Source organism: Cucumis melo, chromosome 10 (assembly GCF_025177605.1).
Source record: "Cucumis melo cultivar AY chromosome 10, USDA_Cmelo_AY_1.0, whole genome shotgun sequence".
Lineage (NCBI taxonomy): Eukaryota > Viridiplantae > Streptophyta > Magnoliopsida > Cucurbitales > Cucurbitaceae > Cucumis > Cucumis melo.
Window position 1 is genome coordinate 4637687 of NC_066866.1, and position 22605 is coordinate 4660291.

The 22605-nt window shown below is 34.4% G+C and overlaps 3 protein-coding genes across 8 annotated transcripts; all 3 read left to right on the forward strand.

Moving 5' to 3' along the window:
* Nucleotides 1-666: 666 nt before the first annotated feature.
* LOC103488834 (ABC transporter B family member 4-like) lies at nucleotides 667-10188 on the forward strand. Of its 2 annotated transcripts, none has more exons than XM_051091297.1 (13): nucleotides 667-847; nucleotides 2056-2111; nucleotides 2524-2893; nucleotides 3479-3533; nucleotides 3833-4008; nucleotides 4100-4321; nucleotides 4857-5095; nucleotides 5174-5699; nucleotides 6140-6413; nucleotides 6901-7775; nucleotides 8220-8486; nucleotides 8584-8847; nucleotides 9273-10188. In XM_051091297.1, exons 3-13 carry the CDS (start codon nucleotides 2552-2554, stop codon nucleotides 9933-9935), a joined length of 3903 nt encoding a protein of 1300 aa, XP_050947254.1. In that variant the 5' UTR covers nucleotides 667-847; nucleotides 2056-2111; nucleotides 2524-2551; the 3' UTR covers nucleotides 9936-10188. The 2 variants fall into 2 exon arrangements, with proteins under 2 accessions (XP_050947254.1, XP_050947255.1); XM_051091298.1 differs by having other exon boundaries at nucleotides 2061-2111.
* Nucleotides 10189-12941: 2753 nt separating this feature from the next.
* LOC103489541 (probable receptor-like protein kinase At5g24010) lies at nucleotides 12942-15933 on the forward strand. Its single transcript, XM_008448775.3, has one exon. It carries the CDS (start codon nucleotides 13205-13207, stop codon nucleotides 15716-15718), a length of 2514 nt encoding a protein of 837 aa, XP_008446997.2. The 5' UTR covers nucleotides 12942-13204; the 3' UTR covers nucleotides 15719-15933.
* Nucleotides 15934-16922: 989 nt separating this feature from the next.
* Nucleotides 16923-22239, forward strand: LOC103488833 (protein transport protein SEC23-1). Of its 5 annotated transcripts, none has more exons than XR_007824439.1 (6): nucleotides 16923-17209; nucleotides 17284-17975; nucleotides 18207-20027; nucleotides 20935-21051; nucleotides 21542-21642; nucleotides 21883-21929. XR_007824439.1 is itself a non-coding variant. In XM_008447739.3 (6 exons), exons 2-6 carry the CDS (start codon nucleotides 17514-17516, stop codon nucleotides 22018-22020), a joined length of 2610 nt encoding a protein of 869 aa, XP_008445961.2. In that variant the 5' UTR covers nucleotides 16926-17209; nucleotides 17284-17513; the 3' UTR covers nucleotides 22021-22239. The 5 variants fall into 5 exon arrangements, 4 of the variants coding, with proteins under 4 accessions (XP_008445961.2, XP_050947256.1, XP_050947257.1 ...); XM_008447739.3 differs by having other exon boundaries at nucleotides 16926-17209; nucleotides 21571-21642; nucleotides 21883-22239; XM_051091299.1 differs by having other exon boundaries at nucleotides 16926-17209; nucleotides 17289-17975; nucleotides 21571-21642; nucleotides 21883-22239.
* The last annotated feature ends 366 nt before the right edge of the window (nucleotides 22240-22605 follow it).

A 22605-nucleotide genomic window follows, 5' to 3' on the forward strand; every position in this document is an offset into this window, starting at 1 on the left:
CTCTCTTCTTCATAAAACCAATTGAATCGATTCGATTCTTAATTAACTAAAGAAAAACCGAAGAAAATCAAACCGACTACCAAACCCTAGTTTGAGTATCAAAACTCAAAGTGGGAGGGCACGTGTGGGTTGGAGGTGGTGCATTGTGCGATAGACACATGGTTCAGTCTTACTTTGCAAAAACAAAAACAAACAAACACAATAATAATAAGAAAGAGGAAAGAGCTTTGAGTCTCTCAAGTTGAAAGGATTTATATATTTGTAAGTATTACCAATTTTTATTTTTATTTTTTGAATTTCTCCTTTTTGCCCTTAACAAACAATTTTGACTTTATTCTTTTTTTAAATGTTAGAGAGGTAGAAAGACAAAAAAGTCCTCCTTAGAGGCCGGACTTAATTTTTGGTTAATATCTCTAAACAAAAGAAAATTAAAAGATTAGTCAACTGTTACATCTAAATGAAATAATTAGTGATTAATCTATACGAGCAAGCGACTATGATTAGTTGATTTATTTAATTAGTTGAGTGTGAATTAATTATTAATGAAAACAAACACACACACACACACATAAGCCAGGTGAAGTGTGTAATGTAATGTAATATATATATATATATATATATATATATATATAAAGGAAGGACCAAGTCCTTGTTGTTCATTTTTAATTTTTGATAAGTTATTTTAAAATTGGTTTATGTTACATTATATTGTAGGTAAAGGAGAGACTTTGGAGGGCTAAATTGTTAGTTTATAAAAAGGGATCAGAATAGGGAAAAGGAGAGGTTTTGGGGTGAAGTTGGAAGGATCTATGGAGCTTAAACACAATTATGGATTGCTCAAGTTTTGGTAAGTATTTCTCCACTCTTTTTCTAAACCCAAGTCCTTGAATTCTTCTTCTTCTTCTTCTTCTTCTTCTTTTTTGTTTTCTCAAATGGGATTAGACAAAAATAGAGATTAAACTTAATTTATATGGTAATCAAATGGGTTCTGTCGTTCTTCTTTGAGCAATAACTTATAGGACTTGGAAAGAGGAAGAAGAAGATGATGGGGGGGGGGGGGGGGGATGATAAAATAAAATAAAAAAGTTGCTTAAAAAGGGAATATTTTCTCTAATCTTTATATATAAAAATTTATTTTAAATCTCAGTAGTAATTTAAAATTCAAAATCATATTAATTATTTTTTTAATAATTAAGTACGTCTATGGTATAGATCTAATAATCACTAATTTGGATTAATGGGTTCAAAATGTATCATCTAAATAACCATTGGATTCAACATCTACAAAAAGAAAAAAAAATTCAACAATGTTTAAAATCTTGTGCACTCAGTTTCTCTCTCTCTCTCTCTCTCTCTCTCTCTCTCTTTTTTTTCCTAATAAAGGAAACGATAAATGATAAAAAGAAGTAAAAAAGTTTTAGGATTAAATTATAAAAAGTCAACAGATAAAAAAGATAGAAAGGGACAAAATGCAGAATGAAAAACGTAGAAGAAAAAACAAAAACGAGGATTGACACGTGGCGTCATATGGTTGGCCGATGTGCTGGGTAAAGCTAATTTTTTTTTTCTTCGCAACATTGGCAGCATGAAAGAGCGTTTATTCTGAACGTGGAAAGTTTTGGTTTTATAAGAAAATAGTATTTGATGGAGAGGTAAGCCCTGATCGGATGGATGGGAGTCGGTTGGTCGGTTTAAACCTTTTAATATTTTTAAATGTTGTCAATTTCGACACTGAATCTCCTTTTATCTTGGACGTTTAGTAAGTTTTGGTTGGTTGAATTTGTTTTTCGTTTAATCTCTAAACTCTTAACATCGAAGGGGTAGATAATGTTAATTATCTTTGAAGTAAGTTCACTTTTAGAAAGTAATACGGTAGACTTTAACGATTTCTGAATTAAATCAACAATGACTAAATTGGCAATCGAAAAAGTATTAGAACTCTCTAGATTGAGGCACGCTAGTGACACTGTCTATACAGTAGGAGATGTGTTCTCATAACCTTTTTTTAAAGATTTTACCCTTATTGCTTGTATGCTATGGTTATTATAATTTCAGGTTAGACAGAAGTAGGAAAAGCCTCAGCCTATGATCCGAAGCATAACGTCAATTTTGTGAGTATTCTATCTTACTAAATATTTTTATCGTTTACCTTATAAGAAATGTCAAGAGATATATAATTATGTTTTACTTAAGAAAAATTACATTAACATTTCTCAAAAGTGTTCATGATAAATTCTAGTGATTTCATGCTTCTAGCTGAAATAATTATGGTTTACAAAGTTTGAGATATTTTATTGTGATTTGAGACTATAGACTATAGATATTACATTGCAACAAAGCTTATGTTTAAAAATCAAAATTTGATCATTTCTGCATTCTTACGTGTTATAGTACTGCTTTGTCTTCCCCTTGCAAATGAATGAAGGAACGAATGTTTTTGATAGTTATTGATCAACTATAAATATGTATTGACAAAGTGAGTTTGGCTCAACGGTTGTGGTCATCTGAAATTGCATGTTGTAGGTGTAAATTTAAAGTAATCAAAGGCTAGATGGAGACATCAAATGACAACGGAGAAAATGGGGTTTGGAAGAGGAATACGACTGAGAACTTATCGCCGTCGGGATCAAGAAACCCGAGCACGAATGGGAAGCAAAAGGGAGAGGAGAATAAAAAGAAGAAAGAAGATGAAGAGGAGAAAGCAAAATCAGTTCCTTTTCTTAAGCTGTTTTCCTTTGCAGATTCATATGATTACTTACTTATGTTTGTTGGAAGCATTGGAGGCATAGGAAATGGAGTGGGAATGCCTTTAATGACAGTGCTCTTTGGACAATTGATCAATTCCTTTGGAAGCAATCAGGGTACCCACAATGTTGTTTCTGCAGTATCCAAGGTTAAACAAATTTATAATCTTCAAGTTTTTTCGATTTCGTTTTAAGAAAAATATCAATTTATACCTCTAAACTTTAGGGTTTGTATCAACTTACGCCATGAACTTTTGTGAGTGCATCAATTTACCCCTTTCATTATGTTCTCTTTGGGAAAATCTCATGTGAAATCTATAATGGTATCTATTAAACTTCTAAACTTTCATAAATCGGTCAATTTAGGCTTTTTAATCGGAACTTCTTTGGAGAATCGTCCATGCATTGACTATAGTCGTGCATTTTTGTTAAACTGAGATTTGAAGAAGACTACACGTGTTTGAGTTGAATCAATGCATGGATGATTTCAAAAGTAATCGTAATAAAATATCTAAATTGATTGACTTATGAACATTTAAGAGTTTAATTGACGATTGATACACTTACAAAAGTTCATGACTTAAATTGATATAATTAGTAGCTCAGAATTCTAATTGATACAATCTCCAAGGTTTAGAAGTATAAATTGATCTTTTTCCTTCGGTTTATAAGAGGTGTATCCTGGTTGTCTTCTCACGTCCGAGCATTAAGCATATATATACATATACATGTAGGTGTGCCTAAAATTTGTGTACTTGGCCATTGGAACTGCAGTAGCCGCATTTCTTCGTAAGTAGATACCAAAATCAACCAAAGTCTAATATATATACATATTAGTGCTTGTTTGGAAGTAATTTTGAAATTGGTTATATCACTTTTGTCAAATTCAAAATCACGCTTTGAAAAAACACCAATGTTAATCAGTTATAACTAATCTAATTCTTAATTCTATACTTTTAAATGCAACTTTCATATCTTTAAAAGTGATTTTGAAAATGACAAAAGTGATGTTAACTATTTTATAATCACTTCCAAACATATCTTAAATATAAAACGGGGACGTGTCTAATCGGATAACTTATGTGCAGAGGTGTCATGCTGGATAGTGACAGGGGAAAGACAAGCAGCAAGGATTAGAGGATTGTATTTGAAAACTATATTGAGACAAGATGTTGCTTTCTTTGACAAAGAAACAAATACTGGAGAAGTTGTAGGTAGAATGTCTGGTGATACTGTCCTAATTCAAGATGCTATGGGTGAAAAGGTATAATCATAACTCACAATTCCAGGTTTTTCAAATTTCTATCCCGATGGTCACTAAGGAAACTGACATTGTTGATCTTCTTCTTATATAGGTTGGGAAAACTGTCCAACTAATTACAACTTTTATTGGAGGCTTCACAATTGCTTTTGTAAGAGGTTGGCTGTTGGCATTGGTAATGTTATCTGCTATTCCACTTCTTGTGATAGCTGGAGCAACCATTGCTCGATATATGTATCAAATGGCTGCTAGAGGGCAAAGTGCTTATGCAAATGCTGCAAATGTCGTCGAGCAAACTATTGGCTCGATAAAAACGGTATATATTGCAATTCAACTCTCTATTGCTTAGAAAGATGAATATAGGTGATCATTTTAGCTTGAAACACAAGTGTTGGAATACGGCGTCAAAGAGTTAGGATCTAGGGGAGACACAACCTAATATGTATTCGTATTTGTGTTATTTAAGATTTTGGTAATAAGATTTAGAAAAGTGCCCTATATAAGCTAACTCTACGGGTCCTTTTGAATCCGTGTAATCTCATATATTTTATCTCCCTAATAATAAACTACTCTCTCCTTCTGTCTGTAGACGTATCTGACACACATTGTCAAGGGGTGTTTGGGACAAGGAGTGAAATTGTGAATTGTAAGGAGTTATGAACTCTTGGTAGGGCCCACAAACTCCTTTGGCCGAACAAAGTATAGGGTTCACAACTCCTCACTCTCTACTTTCTTGGTCCAAACACCTCTCAGTGAACTATGTAAATTCCTATATCGATTCTCTAATGTTTATGTCCTTTTGTTTATGTTTGATTGTTGATTTCATACTAATAAAATGGTTGTATCTTTAGGTTGCATCATTTACCGGTGAGAAACAAGCTATAAGAAGTTACAAAAAGTTTCTAGTACATGCTTATAAATCTGGTGTAAAGGAAGGCTTGGGAGGTGGAATAGGAATTGGTATGGTAATGATGATTGTATTTTGTTCATACTCTTTAGCTGTTTGGTTTGGTGGAAAGATGATACTAGAGAAAGGCTATAATGGGGGCCAAGTAATAAATGTCATCGTAGCTGTTTTGGCTGGCTCAATGTAAGTGCACAACAATCTTTTGTATATCTACAAATCCATCCCATTTTGTTCAACATTCATATGCAAAATTTCTTTCAGGTCCTTGGGTCAAATATCGCCGTGTATGAGCGCATTCGCTGCAGGTCGAGCCGCTGCCTATAAGATGTTCGAGACAATCGAAAGGAAGCCAAATATTGATGTTTATGATCCAAAGGGCAAAACATTAGATGATATTCAAGGGGACATAGATTTAAAAGATGTGTATTTTAGTTATCCAACCAGGCCAGATGAAGCCATATTCAATGGCTTCTCTCTTCACATTCCTAGAGGAACTACTGCAGCCTTAGTTGGGGAGAGTGGGAGTGGAAAGTCAACAGTAATCAGTTTGATAGAGAGATTTTATGATCCGCAATCCGGTGAGGTACTCATCGATGGTGTTAACTTGAAAGAGTTTCAGCTTCGATGGATTCGGACAAAAATCGGTCTTGTAAGCCAAGAACCAATACTTTTCACTGCCTCTATTAAAGATAATATTGCATATGGCAAAGATGATGCAACTGAGGAGGAAATTAGAGGTGCTTGTGAACTAGCAAATGCTGCTAAATTTATTGACAAACTGCCTCAGGTAATTCTATAATTGATCATCAGAAATAAATATCAAAACGTTTTCATTTTCGCAATTGGCACCCTTTTAGAAAGTTCATCAAAATAGCTTTTACTTCTTCGAATGACTACCAAGATTTTTATCTTATATTCAAACTATCTCGATAAAAGTACAACACACCTTTTATCAAATCTACTTATGCCCAATTTCAGTTTCCTGGATTTCCAAAGGATGAGATTCCACCGTGAAGCCCAAAAGAATCTGTAATTTAGATATAAGATGAAAATACTTTTTATTCAAATGTCAATGTCAGTTGGGACGGATCGAAAAAAACTATTTCAATGAATTTTCTAAAAGGGTGCCAGTAAACTTTTTTAGTTTAGTTATGACAATTTTTCGTATGTATTTGAATGCATTTAAAACATGAACATATTACTTAAGTTTAATTTGATGAGTTGTAGGGATTGGATACTATGGTGGGAGAGCATGGAACACAACTATCTGGAGGGCAGAAGCAAAGGATAGCAATAGCAAGAGCAATTTTGAAAAACCCTAGAATTTTACTACTTGATGAAGCCACAAGTGCACTTGATGCAGAATCTGAGAGAGTTGTGCAAGAGGCTTTAGATAGGATTATGGTGAATAGAACTACTGTGATTGTTGCCCATCGTTTGAGCACAGTTAGGAATGCTGATATTATTGCTGTTATTCACAGAGGAAAAATGGTTGAGAAAGGTATTGTTTATATCTTCTTCATTTCATTCATTTTCACTATTCATAGTATGAAACTTCTTGGGAATTTAGTAATAGGGGTTCAAATGAAAAAGGGTCTAGGCTCTAAAAAAGTTGGCTATTATGACCTTTTGCTTGCGTCATCAACCCCGAGATTAACGATTGATGGCTTAATGCTTCACGCTCAATACTTGCTTTAGCTACTCTATACTCACTCTAGCTACTCGATTCTCACTCTAGCTAGAGTGAGAATCAAAGAGCTAAAATGAGACAGTAGCTAGACTGAGTATCGAGTAGGTAGAGTGAAAATCGAGTACTTAGGGCACCGTGTGTCCATCTCAGGAGTGTTATGATAATTTGACCATGTGTACGAAAGCCTAGAGAAGCACAATAAATTTAATAAATCACCGATTGATCCAAAAGCTTAAGTCGATGGATGAAAGGTGTATTCAATGTTAAATTATCTAACAAAACCTTTCATCCTGAGCAGGTTCCCACTCAGAACTCATCATGAATCCAAATGGTGCATACTCACAACTAATACGCCTGCAAGAAGCAAACCAAGACACAAAACGAGCTTCGGAAGACGTAAATCGACCAGAGTTTTCTTTGGAATCAATGAGACAATCAAGTCAGAAGGTACCTTATCCAAGATCCATAAGTAGAGGATCATCCGTTGGTCGCAGCAGCCGTCGGTCTTTATCTATGTTTGGTTTAACAACAGGACTCGACTTACCAGATGCGGGTGACATCGATGACACAATTGAAGAGCAATCCTTAAAAGCTCCTCCCGTTTCTCTCCGCCGCCTCGCTGGACTTAATAAGCCAGAGATTCCAGTACTTCTAATAGGAACAATTGGAGCAGTACTGTGTGGAGTGATACTTCCCATTTTTGGTCTACTAATTTCAACTGTTATAAAGACATTCTACCTTCCTCCAAACCAACTCAAAAAAGATACCAAGTTTTGGGCTATCATTTACATAGTTCTTGGTGTGGCTTCATTGGTGGCTCATCCATGGCGAGCTTACTTCTTCTCGGTAGGAGGATGTAAGTTAATCGAGCGCATCAGAGCGTTGTGTTTCGAGAAGGTGGTTCATATGGAAGTGAGTTGGTTTGATGAGACTGAGCATTCTAGTGGAGCCATTGGTGCAAGATTATCATCTGATGCAGCTTCTGTAAGAGCCTTGGTTGGGGATTCACTCTCTCAAAATGTAGGCAATGTTGCTTCTGCTGTTGCAGGTTTAGTGATTGCTTTTGTTGCAAGTTGGGAATTGGCTCTCATTGTTCTTGCTCTCATTCCTCTTATTGGGATTAATTCTCTTATTCAAATTAGATTCATGAGAGGATTTAGTGGCGATGCTAAGGTGAGTCTTGAAACCCCTTATTTTGTGTATTTTAGTTGTTTGATAACGTTCTTGTTCCATTTTTGTATTTATCTTGAAGTAGTAGAAAATTTAGATTCCGTTCTCAAGTCTATTCGCGATAGACCATATAGTTTATAGGAGTCTATTAGTTATAAAATTTATCACTAATAGATTTTGCTACATTTGAAGTTCTTTAGAAACGTTTTGCTACATTTGAAGTTCTTTAGAAACGTTGCTGTATGCTTAATTATTAGCTGTAAAAGTGCTTCTCAATGCAATTGTTCTCCCTTTTTTCCTTCTTGTTTCTTGTTTCTAAAAAATATGGGCCAAATGGCTTGTTAGTTATGAGCAGTTAGGAGCAGTGTGCATGTCTCAACCCATTCAGAAGGTCTTAAGTTCAACTTATACATGAAACAACATTAATATCTTTTATTTGTAATGCAGAGTATGTATGAAGAAGCAAGCCAAGTAGCAAATGATGCAGTGGGAGGCATAAGAACCGTTGCTTCTTTTTGTGCAGAAGATAAAGTGATGAACATGTACAAAACCAAATGTGAAGCTCCATTGAAATCCGGAATAAGACAAGGCCTCATTAGCGGAATTGGTTTTGGAGTCTCTTTCTTCATATTGTTCAACGTATACGCTCTTACATTCTACATCGGAGCTCGTTTGGTTGACAGTGGTAGAACGACGTTTTCCGAAGTGTTTCGAGTAAATTAATCCATCCCCTTCTTGCTTTATTGCTTTTTTTTTTTTTTTGTTTGTCATTTCTTCTTTTTAACATATGAGGAATTTGTGGACAATGTAGGTGTTCTTTGCTTTGACAATGGCAGCTACTGGAATTTCTCATTCTAGTTCTATGACTCAAGACACTACCAAAGCTAAACTTGCTGCTGCTTCAGTGTTTGCAATAATAGATAGGGAATCAAAGATAGATCCAAGCAATGAATCTGGATTAGTATTGAGTGATCTAAAAGGAGAGATTGAGCTTAAACATATCAGCTTTAAGTATCCTTCAAGGCCAAATATACAAATATTTAGAGATCTCAGCTTGCACATTCATCCTGGCAAGGTATTCAAAATCATATGTTAAAGAAGTTTATCTTTCACAACTAACACCCTTTTTGAAAATGAAATAGTTTTCCTTGGATCTTCTTGTGAAGTTCAGATAGGATTTAACTTCTTTTCACCGTATATCAAAATTATCGTTTTTTGTGTTTTTTTTTTGTGGAATCTTGACTAGGATATGAACACCGTGATTGTATGTAATCTTTTGCGGTGTGCTATGGAAGAAAATAAGATCTAGGCGTGATTGTGGTATGGTTTATTATTTATAAAATAAGTTAAATTTTGGAAAATATTACATACTATCCCGAACTATTAGAATCAAATTGCAAAAATTTATTTCATCGAGTTCTTCGGAAGTGTGCTAGTTTTGAAGGATGAAATATTTTTGAGGTTATTTACTGACTATTTCCCTTGTGATATTTGTTTCAGACAATAGCTCTAGTTGGAGAAAGTGGAAGTGGAAAGTCCACAGTGATCGCTCTATTGCAGAGGTTTTACGATCCTGATTCGGGTACCATAACGATCGATGGCGTAGAAATCCAAAAGCTACAACTGAAATGGCTAAGACAACAAATGGGTCTAGTGAGCCAAGAGCCAATCCTTTTCAACGAAACTATACGAGCCAACATAGCGTATGGAAAAGGAGGGGATGGGGAGGCGAGCGAAGGGGAAATAATAGCGGCAGCGGAGTCAGCAAATGCACACCGCTTCATAAGCGGATTGCAACATGGATACGACACGGTTGTTGGAGAGAGAGGAGTGCAATTATCAGGAGGCCAAAAGCAACGAGTTGCGATCGCCAGAGCGATCATAAAGAACCCGAGAATATTGTTGCTAGACGAAGCCACAAGTGCATTGGATGCAGAATCAGAACGAATCGTACAAGATGCACTAGATAAAGTGATGGTGAATAGAACAACGGTGGTGGTAGCTCATCGTCTCTCGACAATCATGAATGCGGACTTGATCGCCGTTGTTAAAAATGGAATCATCGTCGAGAAAGGTAAGCATGAAAAACTTCTTACAATCAAAGATGGGTTTTATGCTTCTTTAATTCAACTCCACACTTCTGCTGCTGCTTCTTCTTCCTAATTCCAATCACCCTTATAACTAAAATTGTACCTTCTCCTAAATTCTCTCTTCTTACCTTTTTCTTTTTCTTCAAATATTACAAACAAAATTGTATGTTTAAGTTTTACTTTTTAAGTTGTTGAAGCCCAAGTAAATGTAGTGTATGATGCAATATAAACAATGATTTAAGTATACAAGCTAAGGTACTTTAGCAAGTAGTTAGAGATTTTGAATCCTAATGTTACTTAAACCAATTAAAAGGTGTGAGATGATATAATTGTTGTCATGCAAGCACACACGTAAAATTTGTCGAGTATATTGTTCTTAGAAAATTATCTAGAGGACCGTCTTTAAAAAAAACTAGAAAACCTAAATGGTCATCCAAAGAAGTTTGTTTTGTTTTTTAGAGATAGTAATACAAAACAGTCGAATATAATTCACCAAAATAGAAATTTTCAAACAAAAGAAAATAAAGAAAAGCCATAGCTAGAAAACCATTTGCCATGAATTTCTACTAAAATGTGGAAAAAGACCTTCAATGTGCTTAATTAATTGACATCTAAATTAACTTAGATTTTGCCATTTTTAGCTCATATAGCCAAAATAAGATGAAAAGGAGTATATATGTTTTTTTTTCTCTCATGTAAAACTTCAAAATCGTTAATAATGATTTGAACCTTTCAATTCCTAATCAATCTTTTTGAAGAGAAAATAGTTATTGTGTTTGATTTTAACTGTTATGTTAGTGAAAAGACTATTTAAGACTTTTTTTTTGGAATTGTGATGACCAATTTACTATTTAAGAATTGATCATCTTTGATGCATTAGTAGATTATTAGAATTCCTATATCTGTAAAGGACAAATTATCCTAAATAAAGATCGTGAAAAACATGTCATACATATATTTAAAAAAAAAATACCCTAAGGTTCAAACCTCAATTCACATATAAAAATGAGATAGTTGCAAATGTAGCAATTATATTCAAAATAATTAAGTATATAGCAACATTTTAAAAAAATTGCAAATATAGCAAAATTTGTCAAAATCTATCAATGATAGGAGTCTATCACCGATAGACCATGTAGCAAATGTTGGTCTATCACTGATAAACCATAGGAGTCTATCAACGATAGAAGTCTATCACCGATAGATTTTGCTATATTTGCAATTTTTTTAAAATGTTGCTAGATAGTTAATAATTATTCTAACAATTGCTATCCATTCTAATTACCCAATTCTGTAACTATTGGGCCCGTTACTAGAGTTTTATATAGGGATGTTTAATGACCCAACAACCTAGATTACCTAACCCAAATTATAACGACCGGATTGAGTTAGTAGAGTGATACAATACAAAAATGTTTACAAGAGTTCTATTAATATTGAAAATTATATATATTATAAATTATAAATATTATCGCTATGACATTTGTTCAAAATTTGTAATGAAAATTTTAGATTTTGATATTTAACATTTTTGTATTTTATGATTTCTTTTGTTATTAGTATGTGTTGCGGACAAATTTAGTTATTTTAAATTATTAAATAATATACTGAAAAGAAAAAAAATTAAAAGAAAATTATTGTAAATGATAAAACTGTTGAAAATATTTACAAATATAGTCAAATTTTAGAATACATCAATGATAGAATAGTACATCAATATCTATCATTGATAGTTTATAAAATTTTGGTATATTTTATAACTATTTTTTTTTCATGTTTCTATATTAGAAAACAACACAAAAATAAATATATTTTATTGTTTTATTGTTTTACATTTTCAAATAACATCAATTCAATTTGTTTTTAAAACTAATTGAATATATAATATGTAAATTCTTTTTTAAAAAAATATTATATTGTAATTTATTTTAAGGAAATATAGATATTTAGTTTTACAACGTTTAAGTTTGTCTATTTGGGCAAAATACACGTTGACTTTTAATACTTAATTAAATTAATTTTTCTTTAAGTATATGTTTTTAAAGAATTTAAATGTTATGTTTTAAAATAATGAAATGATAAAATTGAAAGAAACAACTAATAGACGAGAAAAAAAGAGAAAGAAGCAAACGACATTTGATGTTTTCAAAATATAATAATGTTTATAGATTGTTATGATATGACAAACCAACTAAGATGGTAGCTGATGCACACGTGTGATGACAAGGTTATGCTATCATCAGCAACATACTTTGTATCTCTCTTAAGGTTGTTTAGTATCTATACCTTCTCATCTCTTCAAATCTTCTAATTTAGAATAAGTAAATTGAAATTCTTTCAATTTCACTTATAACTCATTCATCTTTCGTTGTCAGGATATTCATTGTGAGCTTTATTATTAATATTAATGATAATAAGTTTCTTTGAACAACATTATCAATAACATAAAATCACAAATTCCAAGGATATACGTAACATTTTGGTCATCTCTATTCTTTTCCACACAAATTTGGCCCACATATGATATTTTTTTATAAAAAAATGATAAAATAAAAATACGAAAAAATACATATAGAAAAAAAATACATCCTTTCAAGAACTTACTTCAATTAGCATTTCGAATCTCTCTACATACCCAATATATATTTGTTATTTATTTCAAATAAATAATATGAAAGCATCATCTATCTTAAAATATATACAAAGTATGTGAAATATACACTCTTTAAATTATCACAAAGCTTACGTTAGTTGAATTACTTAATTTAATAAAGAAAGAGAATATTTTAAATAACAATATTTTTTTGAAAATATTTAGGAACTCATATAATATAATAGAATATTTTGATTTATTACATCATATTAAAGATTAAAGAGTCCAATATGTTATTATTATTAAAAATATTTTAGAAAGTAAAAAGGTTAGTTTTGTATAAAATCAAAAAATAAAATAATTCAAAATTGGAAAGACATTCTAAAGAACTTTCACTTTTTAATCATATGGCTTTCGTTCTCCTACGACCCACGATATGACCCATTGATTCATTCTCTACAAAACCATAAAATGGTTCCATTCCTACATTTCTCCAAAAGAGAAAAGTCTTTTTGGACTTATTAGTTTACGCTTTATTTCAATTTTCGACCCTTCATCATCGTCTTCTTCCTTCCTCCTCCAATTCTAGTATTCTTTAATGGAGTTTCAAGTAGTTGCATATGGTAGGTGAACAATTATTTTCATGTGGGGTTTGGATTGAATGGTGGAATTTTTCAAATTTCGTCTCTTCTTCCCCGTGATTATCCTCTTCTGAACTAAACCCACCATTTTTTTCTCTCTCTCCCTTCATGGAGTACTTCACAAGCTTTAACTTCTTTCTCTCTCTTCTCTTATTCTCCCTCAAAGTCTCTGCTCAGTCATATACTCCTCCGGATAAGTATTTTGTCAACTGTGGATCAGCAACCAACGTCGTTGACGACACTGGCCGGATTTTCATCGGCGACTTGAATGCTACTGATACTTTCAGGTTCACTTCAGACAATTCCACGGAACTCAGTCATTTGAATGACTCCGTAAGGGTTTTTAATCAGCCGGCGTTTTACGAATTTGATATTGAAGAAGATGCTGTTTATATCGTACGACTTCATTTCTCTTCTTCTAATTTCATGGCCGATTTATCTTCTGCTCTTTTCGATGTTTCGGCTTCTGGGTTTTTCCTTCTCAAGGATGTTAATGCCACCGAAACAATCGGTAACGATTCTGCTTCGGTTAAAGAATTCTTCCTGAATTTGAATACAAGAAAATTTCGTATAGTGTTTGTACCTAAATCTTCGTCTATTGCGTTTGTAAATGCCATTGAAGTTTTCCCTACTCCACCAAACTTCTTCAAGTCTGAATCTAAGGCAATCATCTCAGAGTCAGATGGAAGAAACGAAGGTGCGATTAACTTACCTTTTATGATTACACATACAATTTACAGAATTAATGTGGGAGGTCCAGAAATTCCTTCCAATGGGGATAAACTATGGAGGAAATGGGAAAAGGATGATGTTTATCTGTTGAATCCAATATCTGCAACGAACAGCAATCCAAGAACATCGAGACCGAATTACGCGAATCAGACAGACGATTATTTCGCGCCAGATTTGGTATATCGAACAGCCAAGGAGTTGAATATGAACTCCTCTTTCAATTTCGTTAATATAACATGGTCTTTTCCTTTGAGAAAAAAGACTCTCCATCTTGTTCGAGTTCATTTCTATGATATCATTGGTATAACATTTAATGGTTTTCTTATCTTCAATTTGTACATTGGCAATAACTTCGAATACCAGATTGACTCTCCTACTGACTTTAATGGAGCCCCTTATCCAATTCATTATGATTTCCCTGTGGATTCAGGTGAAAATGGGTCAATTCATGTTAGTGTTGGTCGTTTGGATTCTGATAAAACTGGTCAACCCAATGCTTTTCTTAATGGGGTCGAGATTATGGAAGTTATGAATGAAGGTAGCAAAGATCCTTTTATTAAGGAGTCGTTTGGAGATAAAAAGAAGAAGAGTGGTGTTGGTCTTTTGGTGGGATTATCTGTTGGGGGTTTTTGTTTGATTTGCATTTTAGGATGTGGAATTTGGTTTGGTTTGAAATGCAGGAAAAAAAGAAGTGATGAACCTTCACATACACATACACATACACAATGGACACCATTGTCTAGGTTTGTAGGTGGGAGTACTCATAGCAGGTTTAATGAAAGAACTACGAGCAGTTCCCCCATCCCAGATTTGAATCTTGGGTTGAAATTTTCACTTGCTGAAATCAAAACTGCCACAAACAATTTCAACAAGAAATTCCTTGTTGGCGAAGGCGGTTTTGGGAAAGTGTACAAAGGAGTGATGAGGAACGGCACGAAAGTCGCTGTGAAGCGAAGCCAACCAGGGGCAGGACAAGGCATTTCTGAATTTGAAAGAGAAATCACAATCTTGTCGAAAATTCGCCATCGACACCTCGTTTCATTCATTGGGTATTGTGATGAAGGATTAGAAATGATTTTGGTTTATGAGTTTTTGGAGAAAGGAACTTTAAGAGAACATCTTTACAACTCAAACTTCCCTCCTCTACCTTGGAAGAAAAGACTTGAAATCTGCATTGGAGCAGCCAGAGGATTGCATTACTTACACAAAGGCTCAGCTGGGGGAATCATTCACCGTGATGTCAAATCCACCAATATCTTGCTTGATGAGAACCTTGTTGCAAAAGTCTCCGACTTCGGACTTTCAAGAGCAGGCCCTCTTGACGAAACGCACGTCAGCACCGATATCAAAGGTACGTTCGGCTATCTCGATCCCGAGTATTTCCGAACACAACAATTGACAGAGAAATCCGATGTCTACTCGTTCGGCGTACTCCTTCTAGAGATTCTATGTGCAAGACCAGCTTTGAATCCAACACTACCAAGAGAGCAAATAAATCTAGCAGAATGGGGATTGAGATGCAAGAAAATGGATTTACTCGAAGAGATCATTGATCCCAAATTGGAAGGTCAAATCGATCCAAACTCTTTGAGAAAGTACAGTGATACAATAGAAAAATGCTTACAAGATGATGCTGCTAATAGGCCAACAATGGCAGATGTGTTATGGGATTTGGAATATGCATTGCAACTTCAACAAAGTACACATCCAAGAATGCCACATGAAGATAGTGAAACAAATGTCAATGATGCTTCTTCCACAGCCATTAGACGTTTTCCTTCTATTGGTTCTTCAATTCTAAGGGATGATCCAAGTATGAGTCAAGATCTAGACACTCATTTAACTGCTCCTGAAGTTTTCTCTCAAATCATGGCAGATCATGGCAGATAGATGTCAATAAGTTTTATATAGTACGTTTGTAAATTAGTTGCAATCTGTTTTAAATTAGTCTGCTATATATGTACAAATTGTATGTACATCGAATTTTCAATTTATAGAGAGGAAGATCACGTCAATCCTTGTTGAGCTAAACTCATCTCGGTAAGTTGTATAGATTGTATTATATCTATTAAATTAAATTTGTCTCACATATACATTGTTTAAAATGAGTAATTGTATATATTAATATCAAACACATCACATCTTTTTCGAACTTGCACAACCACACAATTCATGGCATATATTAGCACTTCAGTTCTAACATAATTAACACACCAAATTCACTTGAACTAGGATCCAACGTCTACCCAATTAGTTATTAGAAAATAGAGAGTTCAAGATGACAATGTAAATGTAAGTCAATGCAAAACGAAACGTAACAAGTACGTTGCCTAACAAGTCAAGAACATAAACTTGATTCAAAGTAGGAGTGAACTGAAATGTAGTTGAATCGAGTCTAGTTCAAGACTTCGTTGATGAAATAGAGGGAAAGAGACCGAGTATATAAAACCACGTAATATTTATTTATGCAAATGATGTGAGCTATGTTTAATAGACTAATTAAATTTAGGATTGGTCATAAATAATTAAACAAAGGCAAACATTAGAACTTATAAAAAAAATGAAAAATGAAAAAAAGGCAAACATGAGAAGCTTTCATGAATTTAACTCAATCAAAGCAATTTATAGAAAACGAAATATTTGATTAACAAATTCAAAAGGAATATTAAGTGATTTGTTAAAGAAAAATAAAAAGGATTACAATTTTTTAGTACAACTTAGGTGAATATTCTAACCCACCAACTTTTTAGTACAAAATATATATCTTTTTGACCGATAAAACCAAGAAATTCATAACTTCTCTTTTAAAATAGTTTCAAGAGATATTGAATTTTTTTCAATCTTTTTAACTCATTATTATTTACTGGGCATTTCATTTGCACTTAAAAATGTACTTTTTAAAATTTATTTATTAATTAAATATAAATAGATTCATTCAAAATCATGGTCGAAAATAAATTTAATATTATATCATCCAACCTACGATTTCTATTTTAATTAAACTTTAACATAATCACTTCTTTAAATTTTTGATAAATTTAATATTATATTTGAATATATTATTTTGCCTAAAAGGATAGAACACATTACGTAGAATAATAAAAAGAAATCGACGATGAAAAAGAAAAACGGAAAATTTTGTTCGTTCTCATGAGTTGGGTGGCAACCAAAATTGGCTGAAATTTAATTACAAAGAGGCGGAAATTGAGTTTTCACTGTAGACGACGGCCGACGGACGCCGCGGCTGCCGAGAAAATCCCACTACAACGGCGGTTGGCTCCATTATTAGTCTCTGCTCAGTTTGACTCGCTTTGTTTACGCCGGTGAACGCTTCTTCCCGGTACCATAGCAGCGTACAGTCATTTCAATTTCCAATTCAATGTAAACCCTAGATCTGTTTTTTTTTTTTGCTTCTTCTTCTCATTTCTGATTTCGTTGATGAACAATTTCTGCAGGTTAGGTTATACGAATTTGAACTGAATTTCGCTTCATTTTGATCAATTGCATGATTCCTTTCATCTGATCAGTCTTCGATTTTGTGCTTGTTCTTCGAGTTCGTTACAATGAATCCATCTGAATTCCACCATCCTGTGGAGTTCTTTTGACTAGTTTGTTGTATGATATCATCCTCATTGTTCTTCGATCGTTTTCTCATTCGTTGATTCTCGTTGTTCTCGACTCCGAAATGGCTTATACATCGCAGTCTTCTCCTGGATTCTCTGCTACGCAACCCGACACCCCAGCGCCAAGCTCTGAGACAAATTCGATTCCTCCGCCCTTAATCTCTACAGGACCATCAAGATTTCCGCCAAAATTCCAACAGGATCAGATGCCATCTCCTTCTATTAGAACGCCAGCTGCAGCTTCTCCGGCGAATGGAGTTAAAACTGGGAGTCCCATTCCTCATTTGAGTACTCCTCCCGGACCCCCTGTTTTTTCTTCTCCCATTAGGCCTGCTGCTGTCCCCTTTCGTACTTCACCGGCATCTCCTCAGCCAGTTGTCTTCTCTTCTGCGTCGTCCTTACCAGCTTCTACACCTCCACATTTTTTGAATACATCGACTGGGTTGCAACACCAGATATCTGATGTTTCAGAGGATTCTACGTCTGTAGCGGAATCGTCGAATGTTCTATTTTCTTCGCAGAAGGTATTGCTTTCTCTTTTTTTTTTTCTCTGATCAGTTATAAACTTAAAATGAATGTTGAAAGTGTGGCCTAATTGTTCACTCTCATTTGGAATGCTAAACGTCAGTTGATTCAGTGACTCCTTGAGTATATGTTTTCTTAAACAAATGCCCTATCACGAACTTTAGTTTTTTTCTAAAATTTAGTTGGAATTGATTTTCTTGCAATCTACTTCTTTCTCGACCTTGATACAGGTGCTGAAGACAAAGAAACTAGCTAATGTTCCTAGTTTGGGTTTTGGAGCATTGGTTTCGCCTGGGAGGGAGATGTCATCGGGTCCTCAAATATTACAGCGAGAACCCCATCGTTGCCCAAGTTGTGGGGCTTATTCAAACCTGTACTGCAAGATCTTAATCGGTTCAGGTCAATGGCAGTGTGTAATTTGTCGGAAATTGAATGGAAGTGAGGGTGAATACGTCGCACCGAGCAAAGAAGATCTATGTCATTTTCCAGAACTATCGTCATCTATGGTTGATTATGTCAGAACTGGGAACCGGAGACCAGGATTTATTCCAGCTTCTGACTCAAGAACGTCTGCACCTATTGTTCTGGTTATTGACGAGTCTTTAGATGAGCCACATCTGCAGCACCTACAGAGCTCCTTGCATGCTTTTATTGACTCTGTTTCCCCTACAACAAGAATTGGAATTATACTGTATGGTCGTACTGTATCAGTATATGATTTTTCAGAAGAATCTGTTGCCTCTGCTGATGTGCTTCCTGGTGATAAATCACCAACCCCGGAGTCTTTAAAAGCATTAATTTATGGAACAGGGATATATTTATCACCAATGCACGCCTCACTCCCAGTAGCGCATACAATATTTTCATCACTGAGACCTTATAAATCAAGCGTGCCGGAAGCCTCTAGAGATAGATGCCTTGGTACTGCAGTTGAAGTTGCTCTTGCCATAATCCAAGGACCTTCAGCAGAAGTGTCTCGAGGAGTGGTTAGAAGGTCGGGGGCTAATAGTAGAATTGTTGTTTGTGCTGGTGGACCGAATACATATGGCCCTGGGTCAGTTCCCCATTCTGTCAATCACCCAAATTACCTGCACATGGAAAAGTCTGCTCTAAATTGGATGGAGCACCTTGGTCATGAGGCCCATCAACAAAATACAGTGGTTGACATTCTATGTGCAGGAACGTGCCCTGTAAGAGTTCCTATCTTGCAGCCTCTTGCAAAAGCTTCTGGTGGTGTTTTGGTTCTTCATGATGACTTTGGAGAGGCCTTCGGTGTAAACTTGCAGAGGGCATCTGCTAGGGCTGCAGGTTCTCATGGTTTATTAGAAGTACGCTGTTCTGATGAAATTCTAATCACCCAAGTTGTTGGTCCGGGCGAAGAGGCACATGTAGATACACATGAAACCTTCAAAAATGACACCTCTCTTTACATTCAAATGCTAAGTGTAGAAGAATCCCAGAGCTTCGCACTCTCCATGGAGACTAAAAGAGACCTAAAGAGTGATTTTTTATTTTTCCAGTTTGTTGTACAATATTCAAATGTTTATCAAGCTGACATATCGAGAGTAATTACTGTCAGACTACCTACTGTTGATAGTGTATCGGAATATCTTGAAAGTGTTCAAGATGAAATAGCTGCAGTCCTTATTGCCAAGAGGACAGCTTTGCAAGCTAAAAGCCAGTCTGATACAATAGATATGCGGGCTACAATAGATGAAAGAGTAAAAGATATTGCTTTGAAATTTGGTACCCTGGCACCAAAGTCGAAGATTTATCGGTTTCCAAAGGAACTATCTTCAGTGCCAGAGCTGCTGTTTCACTTGAGAAGAGGCCCTCTTCTTGGAAGCATTGTTGGTCATGAAGATGAAAGGTCTGTATTGAGAAACTTGTTTTTGAATGCGTCTTTTGACCTTTCCCTCCGCATGATAGCACCTCGCTGTTTAATGCACCGGGAGGGGGGTACTTTTGAAGAGCTTCCAGCATATGATCTAGCTATGCAGTCAGATGCTGCTGTTGTGCTCGACCATGGAACGGATGTCTTCATTTGGTTGGTATGTCACCGCTTGCTCAGTTACTCTACCATCTTTTGGCAGATTATTTTTATTTTTGGCGTGCTTCATGTTCTTTTTGTACCCTCACATATTGCAGCGTCATCTTTAATCTTTTCCTGGGAATGCTTCCATTGACATTTTTTTCTTCAAAATCAAGTGCTACGTGAAATTTTTTTCTTTAATTGGAAAACCTGTTCAGTGGAATATGACTTGATATCTTTACCAGTTTAATAAAAAGAAAAATAGTTGGAAACGCTTAAAAGGAAAAATTTGCCACTTTGTTGTCTTCTCCCAAGAGAAGTTCAATATAAAAAAACTAAAACGTCGCGAACAGATGCAATATTGTGCTATTTTGAAGATTGTCCTGTATATTTAGAAGTATATTTTATTTAGGGCTATTTTCAAATATAATAAAATGAACCAGAATATAGCAAAATATCACAATTTATTTACGATGGACCATAATAGACCTAGATAGACTACTATCTATGTTTATCATAATGTAGATTGTAATATTTTGTTATATTGGTCTATCTTGGTCTATTGTGGTCCATTACGGATAAATTGTGATATTTTGGTATGTTTGTAAATATTTTCAGAAATTGTCATTTAAAATTATTTCCTTTTTATTTTACTATGAATAATTATTATTTTTGAAGTTTACTCTGACTCAAATATAATATATAAAGATGAAAAACAATTGAATGGTAATGAGCATCAGATAGAGAGGGTAGGAGTGTTCTCTCTTTAACCTATGTGCGATTATTCCTATTCTTCTATAGTCATGGCCTTGTAATGTTCTGATTTTTTTTTTGACATTCAAAGGTTAATCTTCTAGTTCGCTTTCCTTTTTGTCCTTTCTTTTGGCATAACTTATTATTCATTTTTCTACTTTTGGTGTACTTAGGGTGCTGAGCTTGCAGCTGAAGAAGGAAAAAGTGCAGCTGCTTTAGCAGCTTGCAGAACATTAGCAGAAGAGCTTACTGAATCAAGGTTTCCAGCTCCCAGGATTCTTGCATTCAAGGTATGTCGCGTTATTATAGATGCTACATGCTCTTTCCTTATTTGTTGGATTCGGTTTTTTGTAATCCTGGTTTGCTGGTCTTCTACTGGAGACCTTTTTTTTTCCTTTTGCAAAAAAAATATATTTTATTTTACTCTACTTAATGTTTTGACAATACGTGGGTGGAGGACTCGAACTTCAAAGTTGATAGTACAAGTCCTATAATAGTTGAGCTATTCTCTTTTTCTATTAGGTCCTTTTTGTCTCTAACTTTTAACTTTAGTTTTAATTTAGTCCCCTGTTTCAATATGTTACAAATATAATTTAACCCTTATATTTTAGTTTTGTTTCAATTTGGTTTTAGGTCTCCTTTTTTATCGTCTTTGGTGTTAATAACTATTAATTAATTTAACAGCATCAAAAGAGTTGTCAAACCATCTTTCGTCACTTTTAAAATTAATTTTTTTTTTTTGCTTCATAATAATTTTAAATTAATTTATAAACTCTGCAATAACCAAGAACCTATTTGATTTGAAGCAGGAAGGGAGCTCTCAAGCTCGGTATTTTGTTTCTCGGCTGATTCCAGCACACAAGGACCCTCCTTACGAACAGGTGAGTTAGAAATAATAAAACCCATTCTTCATGAATTTTGGTTGTGTTTGTCTTGATAATCATTTGGATCTTAAAAATTAAGCTTATTTCCTGATTTTTTAACCAAATTCCAAAAACAAAAACTACTTTTTTTAGAGGTGAAAAGGATCATTTTTAAAATCGAAAATGATTATTAAATGGGGCTTAATAAGTCATTTGATATGGTGATGCTAACAGATTGTATGAATTTGATTATCGTAGGAGGCGAGATTTCCACAACTTAGAACATTATCGACAGAACAGAGAACAAAGTTGAAAAGTAGTTTTCTTCATTTCGATGATCCCAGCTACTGTGAATGGATGCGAAGCTTGAAGTTGATCCCACCAGAACCAAGTTAAAATTAGGATTTACTCTCTCTTTCTTCTTCTTTTTGTGGATCTCTTCTCACAGTCTTTCCTCTCTCTCTCTCTCTCTCTCTCTCTCTCTTCTTTTCATACGGCAAAATTTTATACTATACTCACTAAACAAAGTTCTTTCGCACATTTGTATTCTTACGGATGCTTGCAATAAGCTTTTGCAGGAACCAAAAATTATACTATGCAATCTCCTTGGAGACACGTAAAGTTCCTTTTTTTCTTTTCCCACTTTGAACAAAGACTGGAGTTCGCTAGTTTGTTTAATTTGTTCTTCGGTGTTTGATGCGTTCAATTTTTGCACATTCATTAGTTTAAGTTTTTGAATCAATCAACAACGGAATACAGATAAACTTTGTCATGTTATTTCTTCTTGAGTTTACTTTGCCCCTTTAACTTAGGTTTTCGAGTGGTTTTAGTGCATTTTCTTCTTCATGAATGAGGTGGTGTGTGCACAAGAAATGGTTGGTGTTCCCAAATATTGTTAAATGTTGTACATAAGTCTTCCTTTTCAAACAACCTCCTACCACTATTATAATTGAATCAATTTATATCCTTTAGGTGTTTGTA

Excerpts from the sequence above, each read along its gene's own strand:
- LOC103488834 (XM_051091297.1), top strand. The coding sequence starts at position 2,552 with ATGGAGACATCAAATGACAACGGAGAAAATGGGGTTTGGAAGAGGAAT. Across the intron at positions 4,322-4,856 it reads CTATTGGCTCGATAAAAACG|GTTGCATCATTTACCGGTGA; the intron begins GTATATATTGCA and ends TTGTATCTTTAG. Across the intron at positions 5,096-5,173 it reads GCTGTTTTGGCTGGCTCAAT|GTCCTTGGGTCAAATATCGC; the intron begins GTAAGTGCACAA and ends AATTTCTTTCAG.
- LOC103489541 (XM_008448775.3), top strand. The coding sequence starts at position 13,205 with ATGGAGTACTTCACAAGCTTTAACTTCTTTCTCTCTCTTCTCTTATTC.
- LOC103488833 (XM_008447739.3), top strand. The coding sequence starts at position 17,514 with ATGGCTTATACATCGCAGTCTTCTCCTGGATTCTCTGCTACGCAACCC. Across the intron at positions 17,976-18,206 it reads TTCTATTTTCTTCGCAGAAG|GTGCTGAAGACAAAGAAACT; the intron begins GTATTGCTTTCT and ends ACCTTGATACAG. Across the intron at positions 21,052-21,570 it reads CCAGGATTCTTGCATTCAAG|GAAGGGAGCTCTCAAGCTCG; the intron begins GTATGTCGCGTT and ends GATTTGAAGCAG.